The sequence below is a fragment of the Caretta caretta genome, chromosome 10 (assembly GCF_965140235.1).
Source record: "Caretta caretta isolate rCarCar2 chromosome 10, rCarCar1.hap1, whole genome shotgun sequence".
In the NCBI taxonomy this organism is placed as follows: domain Eukaryota; kingdom Metazoa; phylum Chordata; order Testudines; family Cheloniidae; genus Caretta; species Caretta caretta.
In genome coordinates, this window is record NC_134215.1 from 16083224 (window position 1) to 16100716 (window position 17493).

General features: G+C 39.6%; 2 protein-coding genes across 3 annotated transcripts in view; one reads left to right on the forward strand and one right to left on the reverse strand.

Annotated features, from left to right (window-relative positions):
- Nucleotides 1-16651, forward strand: part of USP42 (ubiquitin specific peptidase 42) — a 44581-nt gene extending 27930 nt beyond the window's left edge. The window contains exons 16-19 of one of the 2 annotated variants that reach the window (XM_048868104.2): nucleotides 1462-1796; nucleotides 7513-7604; nucleotides 9166-9209; nucleotides 13204-16651. In XM_048868104.2, the coding sequence (XP_048724061.1) occupies nucleotides 1462-1796; nucleotides 7513-7604; nucleotides 9166-9180 (442 nt within the window). In that variant the 3' untranslated portion in view covers nucleotides 9181-9209; nucleotides 13204-16651. The remainder of the gene's footprint in view (nucleotides 1-1461; nucleotides 1797-7512; nucleotides 7605-9165; nucleotides 9210-13203) is intronic. The other variant, XM_048868103.2, reaches the window with a different exon arrangement.
- The window catches only part of CYTH3 (cytohesin 3), a 100921-nt gene continuing 84982 nt past the window's right edge, over nucleotides 1555-17493 (reverse strand). Inside the window, exon 14 of the transcript XR_012670138.1 lies at nucleotides 1555-1954. The gene's annotated coding sequence lies outside the window, so the exon portion shown is untranslated. The remainder of the gene's footprint in view (nucleotides 1955-17493) is intronic.

Consider the following 17493-nt stretch of genomic DNA (forward strand, 5'->3'; position numbering starts at 1 on the left):
GGTTGCACTGGGATTCTTCCTTGCACAGGGCAGCAATCCCAGTCAGCGCAGGAAGCCACCTTTATCCTACGGCGCCCCAACTACACTCATCTGCGGGCCTGAAACCCGTTCTGTCTCCCACTGAAACCAGTAATATCCTCTGTTGGTTTTTATTGCAGAAAAGCAAACTTATAGCAAGTCATAACTTTACTTAGGCTTTGTGAAATAAGAAGCCTGAGAGTTTGTTCAGAGGCCCCCCAAAAAGTCAGAATCACAAGTGAAACTTCAAAAAGGTGGGATTTAAAATTGCTTAGAATTCCTACAATACAGAAGTATGTGTTATGAAAACAAGGTAGAAAATTAGTTTTTCTTCCTAAGTGATCTGTGTGAAGCTTATTGCTAATTTAAGGGAGTACAGGACTGGTTTTCTTGTGTTTGCAACTTAACTAAACTGTGGAGCCACTAGGGCACCCCGCTGCTCAGAACTATATGATAATGCTTCCTGTCAAAGCAGATGAATTACATCATGTTCTGACCCTTCTACTGACAGCCTCGTGTTTTAGGTCCACTTCCATATTTATTCTTAATTGCTAATTATTTATCATTTGATTTTAAATATTATAAAACTCAAAGATGGACCAGTTGAATCACCTGATGGGCTGAACTCCATGATTATGGCTGGGAGTGAAGAAAATGTTCTACTACTTTGATGAGTTGCACTCTGTTATATAGTTCCTTATTTCATATTGTGTGAAAGTGTCCTATGGATACCTTGGTTGCCAGCAACTAGTGTATTTTGAGTGTTAGAGCACACAGGGCCATGGTTTTTATATATCTCGCACAAGGGGACCAAATTCTATGGCAACAGTCACTGCATTCCACAGCAATGTTAATTTATTCTGTTGTCTTGACATTCTTTTCATTCCCATCTCCCACCCACCCCACACATTACTATGGTTCATTGTTGGAATCTATTTGTTGACTTAAAATTGGTGGATGATAACGTTCAACAGTGATTAGATTTGAGGGTAGTTTTTGCTTTGATCACCAGGTGGTTCCTCTCCAAACCCTGGGGCTTGGCTCCTGCATTTTTCTCCAGCCAGCCCAGTTAATCAATCTACACTTCTGATTCCTCCCATTCCCTTGCTGCAAATTGGGCTCTAGCTCTAACACTGCTACCCCTGCTGCCTGACTCTGTGGAACAATACAGGGAGCAGGCACTGCAATCCAGTTATCCCCTCCGCAGCTGATCTGTTATGCAAAGTGCATTACCTGATGTATTGAGTATTCCACTGTTTTCAGCAGAGCAGGACAGATGCTGGAGTAGAGGAACAGTAGCACAGCTGTTAAAAAAATAAGATGTGCTCTTTATTTTGAGCTTTGGCCAGCCAGATTGCATATGTATAAATAAAGTGTAATATGTTTGTAACAATAGTATAGGCATCACATTTGTTTTCATATTCACTTCTACGTTTTTTTCAGACATCACCAGGATTCAGACTTCTCTGAGGCCTGCTCTGATTCTGACATCCACAAACATAAGAAAAAGAAGAAGAAAAAGAAGAAACATACAAAGAAATCTGAGGGGTTTATTGAATATTTAGATCCTAATATCCAGAAGGCTGCTGGCTCTGAGGCTAATAAGACATGGGAGAAAAAAGAATTTCATTGTACAGATGACCCTCCATCTGAAGAATATAGTAAACATGGGAGTAAACGGCCTCATGAGGGAGGGGATGCTGATTCCTGTCATAAAACAAAATACATAGGAGGAGGCCAGGAAAATAGCTATCACATATCTAAAGAGTATAGCAAAGGTAAGAGACCATTAGAAATTAATGGGATTTCTATTTTTTCAAATAGAGAAAAATATTTAAAGCCATTTTAAGTGCTTTGTAATACATATACAGTATGTCACATCTTCCAGACACCAAGCAACACCGTTATGTTGGATAATTTCTTCAGTTTTGTATATCTGTGAAATAAAGTAGATAAAATTAGTGATTTTTACTTACCCTGGGTTATTGACTACGTAGTTGCTGTCATCAGCATGTTTGTTACAAGAAATCCTTGGGTAGATCATACTGATGAGTTGTAGTATGAGCTTACAGCAGGTAGGGAGGGGAAAAATAGCATTGTTGCTATTGTCCATTCTGCCTGTGTCAAGTATGCTTAATTTAAATATTTGTGCCTTTTGGTTTTTTTCCTAAGCACAGTAAATATTTTTATACTAATTTGTGTCATATATAAATTGTTTTTGGTGAGGGGAGGAGGGGAAGTCCAAAAAATTTTGGAATCCAGTAATCCTTGACCAACAAAGTTTCTGCACAAAATCATTCCTTATATATAGGGCCCTACCAAATTAGTGGTCTATTTTGGTCAATTTCACAGTCACGGGATTTTAAAAATCATAAATTTCATGATTTCATCTATTTAAATCCTGAAATTTCACAGTGTTGTAATTGTAGGCGTCATGACCCAAAAAAGAGTTGGGGAGGGTGGGGGTTTGCAAGGTTATTGGAGGGGGGGTTGTGGTACTGCTACCCTTACTTCTGCGCTGCTGCTGCTGCTGGTGCCGCCTTCAGAGCGGGGGAGCTGGAGAGCGGCGGCTGCTGGCCGGGAGCCCAGCTCTGAAGGCAGAGCAGCTGCCAGAAGTAGCCGCACTCCTGCCGCCCAGCTCTGAAGTCAGTGCAGAAGTATGACCTTGACCCCAAAATGACCTTGTAACCCCCCTTCAACTGCCTTTAGGGTCAGGACCCCCAATTTGAGAAATGCTGGTCTCCCCGTAAAATCTGTATACTAGAGAGTAAAAGCACACAAAAGACCAGATTTAACGGGGGGAGACCAGTTTTCAAGGTCCGTGATGCTTTTTTCATGGCTGTGAATTTGGTAGGGCACTAATCATATAAAAACTACCAATGGATGTGTTTACCTACATTATTATGTGGGAAATTGGATTGTAATTCAACCCTTCTTTTCTGAGCAGGGAAGTGGGAGGAAAGCCTTACATTGCTCTGTAATAACTCCCCTGGCCATGTTGGAAACATTGGTGACTGGCTAAGGGGATAACCCCTTGCATAAGAGAGTGGATAGCACTATGTTGTTGTAATTAGTGAATCTTGTGACTAAAGGAGATGAAATAAGGGTGGATGATTTAAATCAAAATAACAAATCACCAACTCTAATCTTTATTTAAATCAGCAAGCAGGAAATCTTCACATAAATTACAGATTTTAATTTTGTTTTACATTTGGGACTGGACTTGGATTTATGGGACCTGGGTTCTATTCCCAGCTCAGTCACTGGTCTGCTAGGTGACCTTGGGTACCTCATATCTGTAAAATGGGGAGAATGATGGTTACATCCTTTGTCAAGTGCTTTGAGATCTACTGATAAATGCTGTATAAGACCTAGGTATTTGCACTTCTAAGTTACTTTCCTAGAGAAAGGTTCAGTCTCATTGATTAGTATAACCATTTAAACATGCTAATTTGCAATCAAATATCACTTTTTACACTAAATTTTATACTTTTGCTAAACAGGAGGATAAACTGCATCTATACATCTTTAAGAAATTATATAGCTTAACCTATATATCTATCAGTTTCTTAATTGTATTTTTGTTAGAAAATGAAAAGCTAATTTCTATATTCTTTGTATCAAAGTGCATTTGGATGGAATTTTAACGTAAAAAACATTAAAATGTTTTTAGTTAAATAAAACTACTGTAAATGTTCTGGATGTATAAAGTTTACCAAACTGTGTAAAAATGTAAAATCATTTAGAACTGATTTTATTAAACACAGGAAGTTTAAGTTATCACTGTGGGCCAGATTTTCAAAGGTATTTAGGCACCTAAAGATGCAGATAGAGGCCCAGTGGGATTTTCAGAAGTGCCTAAGGACTAGGTAGGAACATAATGCCCATTGAAATTAACAGCCAATGAAATCAATGGGAGTTGTATGCCCAATCTGTTTAGATACTTTTGAAATCCCATTAAGCCCCTATCTGTATCTTTAGGCCTAAATACCTTTGAAAATCTGGCCTCTTGTCCAGGTTTTTACAATGAGTAGATCTCCCCCTTTCCCAGCTGGTTTTTATTTATAGAGCGGAAGAGAAAAACAAGCTTTTCTGCTTGTCAGTTCCCATTCAGTTTCTCAACTTTGAATGAACTAGTCCAGAAGAAAATATTCTCTGCATTTGCTAGCTAAACTGAAAGTAATTAAGGTAAAAGCTTTTCTGCACAACAGAAACTGAAAGTACTGATATTTGGGAAAATGTAAATCACTCCATTGTAAAGACTGAAAATAATAGCTACTTAATGCAGTACATATTGTTACAAAGCTTGAGTTGGCCCCAACAGTTAAATATTTTCCTCCTGATTCTGTATATAATTAAAAAAGCAGCACCCTTTAGATCAGGGGTTCTCAAACAGGAGGTCGCAAGGTCATTACATGGAGGGGTCGCAAGCTCCCCAAACCTCGCTTTCCTCCAGCATTTATAATGGTGTTAAATATATTTAACAGTGTGTTTTAATTTATTAGGGGGGTTGTACACCGAGGCTTGTGATGTGAAAGGGGTCACCAGTAAAAAAGTTTGAGACCCACTGAATAGATGCACCATATATTTTGTGTTGTTTTAATAGATTATAGCAATTTGAGGCCTTAACTTAGATTGTCTTACAGAATAAAGTGACTCGTGGCCATTGCAGGCCCATTGCACTTAGTTCTCGGGCTGTATGGTGTTTGCCTATGAACTTACTAATTTCCTATATTTTTAAAAATATTTTACTGTTATGGATACGCCGGTTCGCAAACGCAAGTCGTTTTCTGTCCAAGAGAAATTGTGTACCCTGGATCAACTAAAGAAGGGCAAACAACAAACTTAGCTTGCTAGAGATCTAGGAATTAGCGAGTCCACTCTGCGAGGGTGGAAAAAAGAAAAGCTCTGTAGCCTACCCTGCATTCTTGAAGAGGAAACTGGTTTACAGCATAAAAAGGTCAAGTTTGCTAATGATGAAAGCCTAGATTCAGCCTTGTACCAATGGTTTGTCCATGCTCGCTCAGAAAGAGTTCCCATTTCTGGCCCTATTCTGAAAGGTCAAGCAGAGAAATCTGATCGCTTTATCAATGGAAATGAATCCAAATGTAAGGCGAGTAACGGCTGGCTGGACAGATTCAAAAAAAGGCACACTATAAGCCAAGTTCTTGTGTTTGGGGAAATCCGCTCAGCTGATAAAGAGGCTGCTGATTCCTACCCAATTGAGCTTAAAAAGTTGCTGGAGGAAGGTTGCTATACAGCCGATCAAGTTTACAACTGCGATGAGACTGGTTTATTCTTTAAAATGTTACCCGTTCGCACCCTCGCAACCATGACTGATAGTCACAAATGAGAAGGCTTGCAGAGGAAGGACCAAGTCACTCTCTTGTTTTGCGTCAACAAGTTTGGCAGCCACAAAGTCAGATCTCCGATGATCGGAAAAGCGAAGTCTCCCAGATGTTTTCATCATGTTAATATGAAGGCCCTTCCCTTTGAATACACCAACAACAAGAATGCATGGATGAATAGCTCCATATTTGAAGACTGGTTCCATAAAACTTTCATGCCAGCCATTGGGGCTCATTTGTGAAAACTCAAGCAGGAGCAAAAGCTCTCCTCCTGCTAGATAATTTCCCTGCCCACCTCCAGCAGAAAATCTTGTCAGTCGTGATGGCAAGATTAAAGTCTCTCATCTCCCGAAGAACACTACATCAGAAATCCAGCCACTGGACCAAGGCATCATATCGGTATTTAAGCAAAACTATTGTCACAAAATGATCAAGCAGATGGTAGCGGATAACAACTCCTCCGACACATCACTGGCGTCACTCAACTTGAAAGAAGTCTGTCACCTCGGCAGGAAAGCCTGGGATGCTATCTCTACACATTGCGTTGAACAATGCTGGATAAAGGATCTTGGTCCGGCTTTTCCGTCATCTACACACAATGATGGTAACGATGACGAGCCTGAATTTACAAGATTCACTGAAGACAACATACATTTAGCTGTAGAAGTACTCAGAGAATATGAGCACAGTCATTATGATATCCTCAATTGGTTTTCAGCAGATGACATCTGCCACATATATGAACACATCTCAGATGACGAAATTGTCGCAGATGTCAGCGGGAAGAATGAAGCTGCACCATCAGAGCCGGAAACCAGTGGCACTGATGACGGCACCTCAACTTCCCCACCAAAAATGTCCGAGGAAGTAAAGCACCTAGAAGCCAGTTTGAGGTGGCTGGAAACTCAAGTCGTGGACAGCGTCAAAATCCTCCAACTCAGAAGCATTCTTGACTTTGCTAGAAGCCAACAGTCTGCGGCAAATAAACAGACCACACTAGATAGCTTTTTTTTAAGAAGTGATGAAATTTAAAATTATGGAGTCATGCAACCAGATTGACTTTGCACTCTGCGCAATTATTAGTATAGTTGATTTCATGTTTCTTTCATGTATATGTAATTAATTGACTACTTTTGTGTTTAAAACACGCTGAGATAACCGTTGTGTTTTTTGGTTTTTTTTTTACAAGACTTAAACTGACCGGCTTGAAATGGTAAATTTTTGTAACCTCGCTATAAAGCGACCCCGGATTTATCACGATCGAGTTTTTATCTCAGTTATCGCGTTATAGCAGGGTTTCACTGTATTAGTAGTTTTATTAATTACTGTATAAACTCAATTAAGGTCCTTGAAGTAGTAGTTTTTTAATAATGCTTTGATCTTATAATTCTTTTTATCTGAAGATTTGAAATTACTTCATCAATCTGGATCAGTATCATGACCATACTGCAGATAGGGAAACTGAAGCATAGAGGTTAAATGATTTGCCCAAGGTCCTTGCAGAGCTGGGACTTGAATCCAAATCAGACTTCCAGTCCAACTTTCTATCCACTGGACTATACTTTCTTGGGATTACATGAAGACAGAATGGTAGTTTGACAAATTAGGATTGGGGGAAGTATTTCATGCAGAGGGGTGGCATGGTCAAATGCACATAGATGGAGGAGATTAACAAGGTACTGAAACTGGTATAGTTAGTTGGTGGAGGGTTTGAGTTAGGGAATGAGGTCTGAAATGTAGGTAAGGACTTTGTGAAGGGCTTTGAAAGGTACAAATGAGTAGTTTAAACTTGATGTGGTGGTTAATTGGAGAACCAGTGAAGGAATTCAGAGAGGGCAGTAAATTCACTCTGATCAATCAGGAAGATAATCTGGAAGCTGCATCTTGGACAGATTGGGAAGGAGTGAAGTAAGGGAAGAAAATTTCAGTAATCAAGATGGGAGATGATGCTATGTGACTTCCAGATACAGATTAGTAGCATTCCAATAAAACATCTTATTAACAAAGGCTGCCAAAACAAGTCACTTAATTAGAAAGGCTGCCCCAGTAACAATTTGTTTATACTAAGAGTGCTGACTTGTTAATCAAAGTAATGCTAGTTTGTGATAAGTGGATTTTGTTAATATTGAAATACTTTCTATTTCAGCTATAGAGCTACCTTGTCATAAGGACCATGGACACACAGTCATTAAATCTTTGGATGGCAACTTTGCATACACAGATGAAACCAGATGGAAAGTATGTTAAATTCCTGTGATTCTATTTCATTTTAGGTATAGTAATACAGACAAATTGGCTGCCGCAGGCTTTTTACCGTAGTGCATAGTCCAACCTTTTCCCTATTTTTATTAACATAAGCGATCAATTTGATATCTCCCGTATAGAACAAAAAATACAATCCTAATTTGGATTCTAAATGTAATTCATTTTGGACTTTCTCCTACTGCTCTCACCTAAAATCAATATACCATATGTTTTTGAATTAGTCTTTTTTAACCCTTCGGCATCAGCTGTAGACTAGATGAACCCCATACAGCTATCAGTGGCTGAAAATTAAGTTCTTGACACAATTTTTTTTGTTTTAAAATAACTTTTTCTTATGAAAATGTTCATAAACTAACTATTTAGTACCATTGTTAGATAGATATAGTTCCAGGTATCCAAATACCAAATGTGTAGAGAGAGATTAATTTCCAAGTCTAATATTTATTTTTACTTGTATTGCTGTAGATTGGTATAGATTAAGAGTGATTTCCAAAAACTAAGCACCAATTGCTAGACACTAAAAATCAGGGACTGAATAGAGACGATGGATTTATGGTTTATTATAGGGATGACCCAATCGTGGCTCATGAGCCATATGCGACTCTTTTACAGTTAGTGTTGCTCGTGAACCCCCCTAAGCCCCCCCATCTCTGTCTACCACACTTCGGGGGAGCTAGGGGCTTCTGTCCCATAGGAGGCGCCTGCTGGGGCTCAGGGCTTCTGCCCTGCGCAAGGCCCCAAACCTCACCACAGGGCAGTCGCCCTTAGCTCCTAGCCTCAGCAGGCACGCCTGGCTCTTGTACTTCTGAAAATGAATTGTATGCAGCTGGGAGGGTTAGGCCACCCCTGGCTTATTACAACAATCTGTAACCCACCGACACCCTAGTTTTGTCCTATGACTGCAGAGGTGTTAGAGTGATCTGTTATCTTGAATGGTCCCTTGGAATAAGCCCTAACTACGCATGATAAACCACCTGTTCCACCCTGCATTTAGCTGTGACCCGGAGGGCTTGTCTACACTGGCACTTCACAGCGCTGCAACCTTCTCGCTCGGGGCGTGAAAAACACCCCCTGAGCGCTGCAAGCTTCACTGCTGTGAAGTGCCAGCATAGACCGTGCACCAGCGCTGGCAGCTGTTCCCCTGGTGGAAGTGGGGGGTTTAATAGCACCGGGCGAGCGCTCTCCCGGTGCTGTGCCGCGGCTACACAAGCCCCCGGCAGCGCTTTGACGTTGCTGGGGAAGACCTGCTCTGAGTATCTTTCCCAGACCTGAAGAAAAGACTCTGAATGGTTCGAAAGCTAGTCTCCCTCCGACAGAAGTCGATCCCATAAAATATTACCTCACCTACCTTGTCTCCCTAATATCCGGGAACCAACAAGCTACAACTACACTGTCTACACCCATTGAGTGTAGGACTTACCCAGGAGTTGGTTTTTTCTCATCACTAGCACAGCAGTGCTCTGCAAAGTAGCAACTGAATTACACTGGTTTTAGAACAACTGAGATCTTGCCAACCTGTTTTCCTCTCTTGTAGGTGAGTGAAAAGTAATCCTTGCAGAAAAAACTCACTAGCCACAGGCAAGTTGTATTTGTCAAACTTCAGTATTTTTTATGTCCTTGGCAATTGGGTGAGGGGAGCTCTGTTGCTAACAAATAGTGGCCTGAAGATGCATATAATTTTGAGGTGAAAAATCAGCATCTTACTGCCCACTCTTATGGTCAATGGTCTAATGGTAGTGTCATTCCAGCATAGATAACAAGGGAACTTCAGCATCTCAAAAGTTGTGAGCTGCATTGTGTGTGACTGCTGGATTATTAACACAGGGAGAAATTCCTTTAAGATTGACTTAAATTGTGGTGATCTGCTAGTCTTGCTATTGGAATGACTTTTCATTTATTTAAAAAAAAAGCAGCTGTTTCTCTGGCTAATGTAAACTGCAATTGCACTAAGGCTTTGTCTACACTAGCACCTTGGTCGGCAAAATGTTTGTCGGTCAGGGGTACAAAAGGAAACACACTTCTAACCAATGTAAGTTTCAACAAAAACGCTGGTGTGGACAGTTCTGTGTTAGTGGGAGACGCTCTCCCGCTGACATAGCTACCGCTATTTATTGGAGAGGGTTTAATTATGCCGGCGGGAGAGCTCTCCCCCCAGCATAGAGGGGCTACATAGGAGACCTTACAGCGGCACCCCTCTAAGGTCTGTAGTGTAGACGTAGCTTAAGAGGAGCTTTCTGCACTGAAAAGTCTCTTCAGGACAAGAGATGGAGGGTAACTGTAGAGGGAGAAACTACTAACGATGGAAAGGGCTATAACTGGGTTCATAACTTCTAGAAATATTTTGAGTGAGGATATTAAAACAAGGTATTTGTAGATCTCGGTATCTCGGGGCTGCCTTTAGATTCCTAAAATTTAGAAATCTGATCAACTGCAGATTTCTGTTGCTACTATCTACATTCCAGCAAGCCATTTCTGTCCCTCTGCCCAGGAAGCGAAGCAGTATCAATACAACTCTTTATATTGATTTGATTGAAAAATCCAAGTCTCTATATACACTGGTAGTTACCACAGATAGGTAACATTTTAACGATATCATTTCCGTATCCCAAATAGCACAGTTTGAGAAATGTGGACTTTTTAATGGGAAAAGTGTAGGTGCAGTCCTCACTGTTCAAAAGCCCATATATTCCTGTTTTAGATAAGGAAAACAGAAGGCAGAGCACAGAAGAAAAATAATCAGAATGTAAAGGATTTTGTCTGTAATGACAGGTTTCAGAGTAACAGCCGTGTTAGTCTGTATTCGCAAAAAGAAAAGGAGTACTTGTGGCACCTTAGAGACTAACCAATTTATTTGAGCATGAGCTTTCGTGAGCTACAGCTCACTTCATCGGATGCATACCGTGGAAACTGCAGCAGACTTTATATACACACAGAGAATATGAAACAATACCTCCTCCCACCCCTCTGTCCTGCTGGTAATAGCTTATCTAAAGTGATCATCAAGTTGGGCCATTTCCAGGACAAATCCAGGTTTTCTCACCCTCCACCCCCCCCCCCCCCACACACACACAAATTCACTCTCCTGCTGGTAATAGCCCATGCAAAGTGACAACTCTCTACACAATGTGCATGATAATCAAGTTGGGCCATTTCCTGCATAAATCCAGGTTCTCTCACCCCCCTCCAAAAAACACACACACAAACTCACTATCCTGCTGGTAATAGCTCATCCAAAGTGACCACTCTCCTACAATGTGCATGGTAATCAAGGTGGGCCATGTCCAGCACAAATCCACGCTTTCTCACCCCCCCTCCTTTTTTTTTTTTTTTTCCTAGGGACGGACACACACACACAAACTCACTCTCCTGCTGGCAATAGCTCATCCAAACTGACCAGTCTCCCAGTTTAAATCCAAGTTAAACCAGAATGTCTGGGGGGGGCACATCCACCAATGTGATATATGCCATCATGTGCCAGCAATGCCCCTCTGCCATTTACATTGGTCAAACTGGACAGTCTTTATGTAAAAGAATAAATGGACACAAATCAGATGTCAAGAATTATAACATTCATAAACCAGTCGGAGAACACTTCAATCTCTCTGGTCACGCAATCACAGACATGAAGGTCGCTATCTTAAAACAAAAAAACTTCAAATCCAGACTCCAGCGAGAAACTGCTGAATTGGAATTCATTTGCAAATTGGAGACTATTAATTTAGGCTTAAATAGAGACTGGGAGTGGCTAAGTCATTATGCAAGGTAGCCTATTTCTCCTTGTTTTTTCCTCCCCCCCCCCCCCCCCCCCCCAGACGTTCTGGTTTAACTTGGATTTAAACTTGGAGAGTGGTCAGTTTGGATGAGCTATTGCCAGCAGGAGAGTGAGTTTGTGTGTGTGTGTGTGTCCCAGGAGAAAAAAAAAGGGGGGGGTCAGAGAGCCTGGATTTGTGCTGGACATGGCCCACCTTGATTACCATGCACATTGTAGGGAGAGTGGTCACTTTGGATGAGCTATTACCAGCAGGAGAGTGAGTTTGTGTGTGTGTTTTTTGGAGGGGGGTGAGGGGGTGAGAGAACCTGGATTTGTGCAGGAAATGGCCCAACTTGATTATCATGCACATTGTGTAGAGAGTTGTCACTTTGCATGGGCTATTACCAGCAGGAGAGTGAATTTGTGTGTGGGGGGGTGGAGGGTGAGAACCTGGATTTGTGCTGGAAATGGCCCAACTTGATGATCACTTTAGATAAGCTATTACCAGCAGGACAGTGGGGTGGGAGGAGGTATTGTTTCATATTCTCTGTGTGTATATAAAGTCTGCTATAGTTTCCACGGTATGCATCCGATGAAGTGAGCTGTAGCTCACGAAAGCTTATGCTCAAATAAATTGGTTAGTCTCTAAGGTGCCACAAGTACTCCTTTTCTTTTTGTCTGTAATGAATGTGAGTTGGCCAGCAGGTGGCAAAATTGGTTCAGTACAGACAAGTAAAATCTATGGTAAGGAAGAAAGAAAGTGTGTGTTAAATAAATCACCAAACACATTGTTTTTGTGTGTGTTGCGATTTATTGTGGTTTATTGTAGGGTAGAAATGTGTTAACAAAATTTTAAAAAATTACATAACAGGCAGGATGATACTGTTGTGGTGACAGTGCTAGGCAGAGTAACCTCCTAAGTCTGAGGAGTCTTAACCTTTTCATATACTTAAGGAAGTCAGTTGGCTTTATTTAGACTGTAGAAAAGATGAGAATACAAAGCATTAAGCAGTTTCTGAATGAGTTATCCCAAAAGAATGGAACAATGCTTGGAGAGGGTATGAAAATCAAACCAAGTTATAGGGCTAACTAGCTGATGGGACAAATATATGAGTACAAGACAGCTGTGACAGACGAATTAATGGGATATTATCTTGGGTTGGGATCTTGTCAGATTTAATTAACTAAATGGCTGAAGCTGGCTAGTGATTGGACTGGAGGCTTAAAAAAATTCCAGGTGCTGCATAAAACAGAACTTTTGTCTTTGAGTGGCATTTTCCCCTGTCATTCTTAAATCAGGGCCCTAGCAAGTTGCTGGAGGTGTCATTTTTTGGGGACCGCTTGACCATGAGATCATTAATGAAACCAGGGCATTTAATGTTAAGAATGTCCTGGCCAAATTCTAACCAAGTTTACTTACCTAGGATTAAACTCAGCAACTTTGTAAGTTGAGGACAGAATTGGTTGCATTTCAGTTTTGAAATCCTTCTGCTGTCAGGGGGCAGGGCAGTCAGGTGTCAGGGAGCGGAGCGGGGGTTGGAGAGGGGGTTGGGGGTTCTGAGGGGGGCAGTCAGGGGGCGGATATGGGGCAGGGCCAGGTTGTTTGCGGAGGCACAGCCTTCCCTACCTCACCCTCCATACCATTTTGCAACTCTGATGTGGCCCTTGGACCAAAAAGTTTGCCCACTCCTGTTCTAGGAATTATTTCAGGGAAGTTCTGTGGCCTGTGTTATATAGGAGGTCAGATTAAATGGCCTTGGAATCTGCTTTTGTGTTGAAATTTCATATCAGGAAATGACACTTTCTCCTCTTATCTTTCAGATTCAAAGTGTGTTGATGGAAGCCATCCCTACAGTTTAAACTCTATTTATAACAGAACAATTAACTCTTCAATCCATAAGTGGTGCTTCAGAATACTGTACAGGATTTTACCATGGAAGAACTTTTTTTAGTTTTTACCTTGAGACTTTTTTTAAAAATGTACCCATAATCCAAAAGGATGGAAACTTTCTACAACTGCTGAACATTGTAAATATCACACTGAAAATAATGCCCTGGAATAGAACATCTCAAATGCTGCTTAATTACAGACTCAGGTTGATTATGTGTTATTCATGTAATATTACTCCACGTTAAACTTCTGGTGCAAGCGACTAGAAAACCACAACTGACAGTCTGTATATTTAATTTAAATACTTATTTAAAATTTCACAAGCTTTCAGATAACTAGAATATCTCTGATATCTGACACTAGAAACTAATTTACTTCACACTTTAGCTGTATTCAAGCTTTGAAGGAAAAACGTACAGAAAAGTTCTGGTTTGGAACTTTGTGAAACATACCACTCATCATACACAGTTCTGAATGTATCTCTGACTATTTGTATACCCTCCCATATGTTTTTGTTACTTTTTTATATAGTGTCACTTGTGTTGTCTGTTTTGTCCCTTTAAAGTTACAGACAAATTCATACTGTGATTTTATTTTTATTATGAAATGCTATCAAACTGTGATACTTCTTATTCACTGGTCCTGCATCAGGAGATGGAGTGGGGAAGCTGTATTAAATACAGTTCATCTGTATAATCTGTCTGGTTTATACAAGCTGTGTTGTTCAGAGATGTCTAAAGTTTGATCTTGTTTTTTTTTAAAGATAAAGCACTTGCCCCACTGTAAATATATAGCATGTAAAATTTATATAGTATATAAATACAGGAAAGTCAAAAGAGCTTTTTACACTGTTTACTTCTTGTTATTTATTCAACTTCTACCCCTTAGAAGAGTGCACTGAAGGGCTGAAAAGCTTAACTGTAGCTCTTCCTTAATGTCAGATGACAAAGGGGGTGTGGTCAATGCTCAATTATATTGTCTTTTAAATTATTGCATTGATTAATGTTAGCAGAGGGGAATGACAATTCTTCCACCTGTTCTTAGTACCATTCTATTTTCCACCAAGTTATGACTGCCTAATGTGCTCCTGCTGTCCCCTGTGGAAGGCCTTAAGACAGAGCTTGTCATAAATACACTTCTGACTCTCCACACTTCCCTGTGGCAACAAAAGTAACATGAAAAGTAACAGGTCAGTTGTGAGAAAGTAAACCTGTAGCTGCTTACTATTGTTCCCCAAGCCCCATATTTTGTACCTACGTTCTTCTGCAGTAAAGAACTTTGTCTTAGTACAGACTCTCCCCTTATTAGGAATGACTGCTACTGCTCATCTCTCCAGTTTGTCTGTTTTACCTTACTGTTTGCTCTGAATTCAGTTTCTTGTTTAGTCAGAAAACAGCTAAAACTCCAGGCTTTTCTATCTTTCAACATCACTAAAACTGGTCCTTAAGAGCTGCAGCTAAATACCATTAGCCTAGGATAAAGTTTTTGCATTTTTGGAAGAAAAATTAAATACAGAGTAAGTTTGTGGTCAGGTTTCATAGGAAACTATGCATTTGCCTTTGACCAGCTTTGTAAAATAGCCTGCCAAAGGTAGCTTGCAAAGGAAAACTCAATTTGAGCAGTTTTATTCCTTTCATGTAGAAAATAGACCTATTTTTCCTGAAAGATTCTGGATGAGTAGAGAATTAGTAGGTTTAAACAGGCACCTGATGATGAAAGTGCATTTTATTCAGAGTAGTTACTTTGCTTGGCAGGAATTTGAGTTTAATATAAACACATAGGCAAAAGAGATGTCTATTACATCTTTAACATGTACTCAACCTTTTCAGTTTAGGGCTGACACCTCTCAGTCTGCATATAAGATCAAGGAGGCTGCAATCCAGGTCATGCCTTGCCATGCCTAAAATTTCAGCTGCTTTGAAATATCAATTCTCTGGCTTTGGATACATCTGCATTTTCCTTTTCAATGTCTCTTATCTGATTAAAGAAAAAGAGGTCATTCATCTTTGCAGCCTGTCTATCAAGAGAACTGAGCAAACATCAGTTATTACTTTGCCCTATTTAAAGCCCCAAATGAGGGAAGTGTCTTCAGGTTAGCACTTACATGCTTAAGTGGTTTACGGAATAATGCCCAGGTCAGATATTAAAGAAAATGTCTGGTTTGTAAGGCAGAATGAGCAAAAGATAAGTAATTTAAAGAGTGATTATGACCAGAGCTGGGACGGGGAATTCTGGATTTGATAGCCACTTGCATAGTAACTGCTTTTGGAGTAAGATAAATCTTAATCTGTATCAAAATCTTGAGCAGGTGGATCCCTTATTCTGTATTTTTATCCTTAGTAAATGAAAGGAGCTAGATGGCTGCATAGTTTCATACTTTATTTTATTTTTCAAAATGAAATCTCACCACAGTTTAATCATCTTACTGGTAAACGAGCCCATTAATATTTGCAATGGATTTACACAGCCATAATATTACCTCAGACTTACTTGATACATAATTTTCATGCAAATTGTGTACAATGCGTAACAAATCAATACATAGCTGTACAGTATTTACAATAACTTTATAGTGAATAGAAATGCTTTCCAAGAAAATATAGAAATAAACTGGTAAACCACAATTTATAGCTTCTCATCTACAAGAGACCTAACTTTTCCAGCAAGCATATCTAGATAGACATGTATTAAAATTTTAAAATATGCATTGCTATGAAGCATTATAAATGCTGAGTTTAAAAAGGTGGTTTTGTACCATATGCTTCAAAATGTTAAGTGACTGACTAAAAAGAGCTTTTTGTCAGGTTATGTAGCCTTTAAATCAGTCCAGCTGATCTTCAGTATTATACACTTTCTTCCCTAGATGACACTAACTGAAGTTGAAATTAGTAGTGACCTAGGGCCATGAAAGTTATGGATGCTGGCAGGGGCCAGAAAAGTAGCAGAAGCAGCAGTCTGTTGCCAGGATCTCTGCCTCCTGTCCCCATGTTGCTTAATGGGTAGTATAAAAAAAACAACCCTGCTATATGAGAACCTTTTAAGAACTGAAAAATAGGGAGATTTTTCAATACAGAACAGGAATAGGGAAGTCAACTGCAATTAGATTGCTTTTTCTGAGGCCAGGCCAGCAAAAACAAGTGGTGCTTTAGGCCATGATGGTGGCTTGCCTTAAACTCATCCTAACCTTAAATCCTCACAAGAGAGGGCTTTTCATCCCCTCCTGGACAGTAATTAATCTAGCCAAAATTTTTATAAACTATTTTTCCTTGCAAATTAATTCTTTACTAGCCTTAAGGCCAGTGGAAATGTTGGCTCAATTTCAATCCCTGTGAATAATGCTACAGAGAACAATTGAAATAAAATATTCTTACACAAAAATGCTACTGGCACGTTTGGTGGTAAATTAATTATATTGAGCACCATATTTAATCTTTCATTCAGAATAAAAAAATTGACATAAGTTGCTGCTTCTTAAAATGACTCTTTAAATGCTAAAGAATAGTATATATATTTCTTGCTATAACATACCATAGTTACACACCATTCCAAGTGTTAGAATTACAGGGTATGAAAAGTTTCAGACTAAATACAGCAGATCACATCTCTTAAGGCATTTCCTTCATGCTTATAGACAAATATCCTTGACAATAAGAAGACTGTTTTCAAAGGATTGTGTTTTTCAGGGATGTAAGGACTGGTACAGAAAGTCTTCATAGCCCATCGATGCTTTTGTAACCTTCTAGACTATTGTAATGATTAAAATGATTTGTTTACAGTTTTACACCTTAACAACCATGTTTTGGATTTGTAATAGGAATGGTGACAAATCCAAAATGTTTCCAGCCAAGCCCTCCCTAACACCCAGTCCTTAACAAAACATACTTTTTAGGGCTGTCAATTAATTGCAGTTGACTCACTCACGATTAAATTTTTTTGAGTTAATTGCGATTAATCACACTGTTAAACAATAGAATACCAATTGAAATGTATTAAATACTTCGGATGTCTTTCTACATTTTTATATAGATTGTATTCTGTGTTGTAACTGAAATCAAAGTATATTATTCTTGATTACAAATATTTGCACTGTGAAAGAAAGTAGTATTTTTCAATTCACCTCATACAAGCACAGTAGTGCACACTGTGTCGTGAAAGTGCAACTAACAAATGAAGACTGTTACATAACTGCATGCTAAAACAATGTAAAACTTCAGAGCCTA